The sequence below is a fragment of the Amblyomma mixtum genome, chromosome 4 (genome assembly GCF_055824585.1).
Source record: "Amblyomma mixtum isolate Tamu chromosome 4, ASM5582458v1, whole genome shotgun sequence".
In the NCBI taxonomy this organism is placed as follows: domain Eukaryota; kingdom Metazoa; phylum Arthropoda; class Arachnida; order Ixodida; family Ixodidae; genus Amblyomma; species Amblyomma mixtum.
The window spans coordinates 33,926,062-33,931,988 of NC_143015.1; the positions used below are offsets into that span (position 1 = coordinate 33,926,062).

Consider the following 5,927-nt stretch of genomic DNA (forward strand, 5'->3'; position numbering starts at 1 on the left):
GAAAGCGTCGGCACATTCAGCATCGGTAATGGTTTCTTGTAAATCATTGGTGAGAGTGATAGCGCGTTGTGGGTGAGGGTTTATTACTTGCCAAAACTGTCTTGGGTTACTGCGCAACAAATTTGGAAGTGTAGTAGCATAAAATAAACGCTTTGCGCTGCGGATCGCAGTCAAATATTCATCTTCGGCTTCGTAGTAGGTTTGCAATCGGGATGGGTTGTTTTTAGCCGCCCGATAGAGACGCTTTTTTTTATTTTCTAGTCTTTTTAAGGATTTAGTAAACCAGGGTTTTTGGTGGCTGGTGCGAATGTTAACAGTTGGTATATATTTATTAGCCAAATCATTTAACTTATTCTTAAACATCGCCCAGTTATCTTGGATCGTTTGAGTGTGACATGCAGCTTCGAAGCTGGGAAAAAAGGTATCAAGTTCATGATTTATCGCGTCATAATTACCTTTTTCGTAAAGTGTTATAGTTTTGTTTTGAGTCTTATTTGGTGTTACAGCAAATGAGAAGGTAGCATGAATGACATTATGGTCACTAATTCCTCGAAGATATGCAACGGAAAGTAGGGCATCCGGGTTATTTGTCAAAATAAGATCCAGAATGTTTTCGGATTCAGGCGTGACGCGCGTTGGTTGTGACACTAATTGTGTTAAATTAAAGTTCAAACAGATGTCAATGAAATTCCTTTCCTCTACAGGACCTGCTATTGAAGAAGATGGGAGGTTGCACCAGTCAATGTTTGGGAAGTTAAAGTCCCCGAAAAGGAGAATGGAGGCATTTGGATAGCTTGTTGTCAGATGAATTAAGTTATTATTGAGTTCGTTGCAAAAGTCGGGTGTGGGATGGGGAGGCCTGTAGCAGACTCCCAGTAGCACTGTTTTTGGTGATGCTCGACATAGTAACCAGAGTATTTCAAGCTTTGATTTGATATTTATCATAGTACATAAAATTTGGTTATGAACGGCTATGAGAACACCACCGCCCCTTGATCCTTCGCGGTCATTTCGAAAAACTTGGAAGTCAGGTAGGTCTGCCAAAACTTCGGTATCGGTGACGTAATTTTTTAGCCAGGTTTCTGTTAAGATGACCAGATTGCTGCCTGTTGATGATATGATGTTGGACACGAGCTCTCGCTTTGGAAGATAACTGCGAACGTTGGTGTAAACTACGGATAATGAAAGGTTAAATCTAGATGTGGGTCTTGGTTTGTTTTTTACCTTTAAGAAACGGGATGATTGCTACTGAATTTCTGTGACACTGTTCGAAGCTTCGTCGAAAATGTACCGTTTTGGGCCGATGCACAAGGTTTTGTAACGTAGAGAGTAAGCTACTGATTTGGATTTAGCGAATGCCAGCAGATGTTTTCTTGCTTTCTGGACGGGGCGAGTGAAGTCTTCGCCTATACTGAATTTTGTTCCTTTCAGCATTCGGCCTTTTGATAGAAGAGCGTCTTTAGTTTTCCAGTGCATGAACTTTACTATTATTGGGCGATTCCGGTCCTCTGAATGTTTCCCTAAACGATGTGCCCGTTCTATGTCTGCGGGGTTAATATCAGTTTGTAAGTTTTCATGACAAATCTGGATGACTAGTTCCTCAGACTGAGCATATGTCTCATTAGTAGTGGTGTCAGGGATTCCGTAGAAGATCAGATTACAACGGCGTGATCGGTTTTCAGCATCATCAATGCGAGCCTCTAGCTCTGAAACAAGGTGAGTTGTTTCAGTTGAGGTCGCTTGCAGGGTTTCTCTGTCTTGGCGTAGGGGCATGAGGGTGTGATAGTGGGCCTCTAAATCGATCATGCGGTTGTTAAGGTCGTTTATTGTTTTGTCTGTTGTTGTCAGCTGTACTTTAAGATCCTTTATCTCTTCTACAAGTAGCGCTTGGCCTGCGGTTAGTTTTTGCAATTCGGTCAGGACAGTGTCTAGGTTAGCAGGGCCAGGATTTGTTTCTACATCACCGGATAGGGTTAGTAACAGGCGGACAACATGGGCACATTCAGAAGCAATTGCGACACAACACTGTGGGCTCGGGAGCTGTACCAAGAAGTAATTGCTCGATTTTTTAGCACAGAGTGCGTATGTTTGACTGACCTGCATGGCGAAAGGGAAGCGGTTAGCGAACTGCGCTGTGGCACAGTCTCCGAGCCCACAAAACTGCGTCGACGGTGGCTCCTCATTTATAGCTGGCGGATTGGCTGCTCTTGATGGCGATGAGGCTTTCCAGGGTTGTTCGAGGACAGGCATCTCAGGTTCCAGGAATAAGATGGACGGAAATGACGATGAGTTGAAACCGGGGAAGGGGTGGCATATGGCCGCCCCATCTTCGTGGCAGTGGAAGGCCCGTCCTGACGAGGCACCCGGAGATACACAAGCCAGGGCGGGAATCAGCAGGTTGCTGATTAGACAGATGATGATCTGCATGGCGAAAGGGAAGCGGTTAGCGAACTGCGCTGTGGCACAGTCTCCGAGCCCACAAAACTGCGTCGACGGTGGCTCCTCATTTATAGCTGGCGGATTGGCTGCTCTTGATGGCGATGAGGCTTTCCAGGGTTGTTCGAGGACAGGCATCTCAGGTTCCAGGAATAAGATGGACGGAAATGACGATGAGTTGAAACCGGGGAAGGGGTGGCATATGGCCGCCCCATCTTCGTGGCAGTGGAAGGCCCGTCCTGACGAGGCACCCGGAGATACACAAGCCAGGGCGGGAATCAGCAGGTTGCTGATTAGACAGATGATGATCTGCATGGCGAAAGGGAAGCGGTTAGCGAACTGCGCTGTGGCACAGTCTCCGAGCCCACCTGAGGGATATAGGACGATAGCTCTTGCATGAAGACGGCAAACCTTTTTTTGGTACTGGAATCACCTTGCCTACCTTCCAGTCCTGTGGCACCACTCCAGATGATAATGATTGCTGAAATATGTACGAGAGTATTAGGCTTGTGATATTTTTTGTGTTCTTGAGTAGTTTGGAGTTGATCCCGTCAACACCGGCTGAGGATGAGACCTTAAGGTTGTCTATTAAATTCTCGATGCCAATAGCGTCAAAGGTAACGGCAGGCATGACTTGGTGATTGTATTGCGGGAAATCTGGGAGGTTACCATCAGGCTCATTAGTAAATACGGATGAAAATACGGAATTTAGAGCTTGAGGCACTGCCGGATCAGGAATAGGATTGTTGTGTTCGTCGAGAGGAGATAAGGGATTGGATTGGGTTGGGTTAATGATTTTCCAGAATTGTCTAGGATTTGTGAGTAGCATCCGATGCGCTGCTTCAGTGTTTCCTAAAAGAGCCCATCAATTAACAGCATTTGCGTACGCTGCGCATATCGGGCATCTGTGTGCGCCCTCCCCTTCTGGCACTAAAGGGGATCAGAGCTAGGGGAGCAAGGCGCGTGAGAAGGATGCGAACACAGTCGCCTCTCCGCGCAACCGTCGTTTCCCGATCAGAGCCCTCCAAATTCCGCACTACAGGAGCAGTGCGGCGCTTTAATCGCGGAAACTTCATTCCAGGTTTCATATAAGGCTGAAAAGAAAACAATACGGAAAGAATGTTACGCCATCAACGGGTTATTTTGCAACTAGGGTGCGGTTTGTCGCCACGGTTTGGAGGGTTCAGATCACAGAGGTTAGCATACGAGGCCGTTGGCATCGAAACAGCGATCACGAAGCTATTCACGAAACATCACGAAACAACATGTAAATGCCATGTTAACAACATAGACGCGTCTTCTGACGCCGCATAACTGTCAGCATACACAGAGAAAGGAACAGGTTCGATTTCAGCTTTGCAAAAAAAAAAAATGGATGCAGTTCTGCTGAGTGACCCTTCAACAGCTTCCACTAGAAAAAAAAAATACGGGGGAACAAAAAGAAGCTCCGCCATACCCATGGCTTAACGGCCATGGGTATGTGCCATTAAGCCTGAGGACATCATCATCATAATCATTGTTCGAAACAGGGTTCGTCCCCGAAGGTCATAGCGGGGTCTACGGAGCCTCTCCCAGGACTGCACCCTCTGAACAAACCGGTCGCCAGGTCGGGGGGAGCCTGTACCCATATACGGTGGGTATCCGACGGTGGGTTTCGAACCTGCCACCTCCCGCAGCCGAGGCGGGCGACCAAACCACTAGGCCACGGCTGCGGTGATAGCGCGCTGTTTTCTTACAGTCATATAACTGCAGCTGCGCGATATCTTCCTGATTCCTTAGATTGTGTCGAAATGTTGTACAGTGATGTTTGCAGGCTGGCCCTTAGCGAAAAGTAATACGTTTGGAATATACGGTGGTCTATTTAAATTGCATTCTAAACATATTTTGTATTCATGAATGCTCTAAAAATATGCAGGAAATACGTTCCTGAAATTTCATGCTTTGGTTTGTTTTGGGTTCAATGGCACATACGCAGCTAAGGTCACCATGGGCCAGCCACAAGGTGTAGAAAAGTTTTCAGCAGATTTTTATAGAAAAGTAAAATGTGGTCGGTGGTGTAGAGGGCCTAAAACATTAGTTGTACTGCCTAGTAATGCGAAAGCAAAGTCATTTTAAAATGGCCATGAATAAAAGTTATAAAAAAGTTGGGAAGCCTCTGCAACCATCCTTGGCGGGGCAAGCATGTCGAGGCTCCCAACTGATCGAAAAAAAAAACCTCAGCCTTCTTCTCAGGAATGAGAGTGTGGCTGGGGCTTGGGTAAAAGAGTCGCTTGTTGTAAAAAAGTATATATAGGGTGTGTTTCAGCGAACGCTTTCAAAAATTCCTAAAGATAGGAAATTGCTGCGGTGGACAAAATTTGCCATAGGAAATACTATAATAATGTAGCTAATTAACTAAAATCTACTAAGTAAGTTTTTAATTAACACAGTTGGGTGGCTAGTACCAACAAGGAGTTTGAAGGCAGGGACAAGACGACGTTATATCAGTTTTTAAAGCGAAGAAAAATTCTTTCTCTAAAGCCCTGCAGCGCGAGGAAATCTGGCGTTTTTCCCGCACAAAACCAAAAATCGGTGCACGAGTAGCGCCGGAAGTCTAGTGCGAACGCAATGTCCGCTGATGACGTGTGTAGTGGCGCGCAGTTCGAAACATCTGTGCTAATTTCCCCGGCTAGGGAGCCTCAGCGCTCAGCCTAGACCGCGGCAGGCGTTATCTGTTGCTTCGTCACTCGGCGCAAGAAAGAGAATAGTCATCGCCATCTACGCGACCGTCAAGGTTGAGAATCCTGATAGGCGCTGCCTGCAGTTTTCATTCTTTCTTCTTCTGTTTCCGCCACTTCTGATCTGGCTACCGGACGGGCGAGATGTGAGGCGTCACCTTCACTTCATTTATTCACTATGCTGAGCTGCTGCTCTATAATCGCTGCATGTTAGGAACCGCATCAGGCGTAAGTTTTGTCCGCGTAGCGAGGAGGGCTAGCGCGACAGTGGGTGCTTGCCATCAGGCAGTTGTCCTTGCAGTCTGTAGTTCCAATTTCACAAAAAGCGTTGACATTTCTGTTTGAAGTGCTTGGCGTGCGACACAGCCATTGCAGTGCCAGTGTTTCAAATTACTTGAATGTACGGAAGTGTCGTCTCGGATTAAAACTTCAACGCCGCTGCGTGTGGATCGTGGGAATGGCCGCGCCAGCGCAACTCCAGTACTCAGCTGCCGAGAAAGTGGACATTCTGCTCGCTTATGTCACCGCGAAAATGGACGCGGAGCTGGCATCCAGACTGTATGCTGCCCGCCATCCTGGTCGTCGGGTGCCGACTCACCCTACATTCACATCGATACTTAATCGATTTAGGACCACTGGATCAGTCCATGTTCAGAAAAGGAGAAGACAAGCCAGTGCAACCGACGATTTTGAGATTGATCTCCTAGCTTACGTCTCTCTCAGGCCAGAAGCAAGTGTCAAGGAAATAGCAAGCGCATGTGGAGCGAGTCCGAC

General features: G+C 47.0%; 1 protein-coding gene across 1 annotated transcript; it reads right to left on the minus strand.

Moving 5' to 3' along the window:
* Window positions 1–804: 804 nt before the first annotated feature.
* LOC149346095 (uncharacterized) lies at window positions 805–2,103 on the minus strand. The gene has a single exon (XM_089585348.1). The coding sequence runs from the start codon at window positions 2,101–2,103 to the stop codon at window positions 1,246–1,248; it is 858 nt and encodes a 285-aa protein (XP_089441474.1). The 3' UTR covers window positions 805–1,245.
* Between the last annotated feature and the right edge of the window lie 3,824 nt (window positions 2,104–5,927).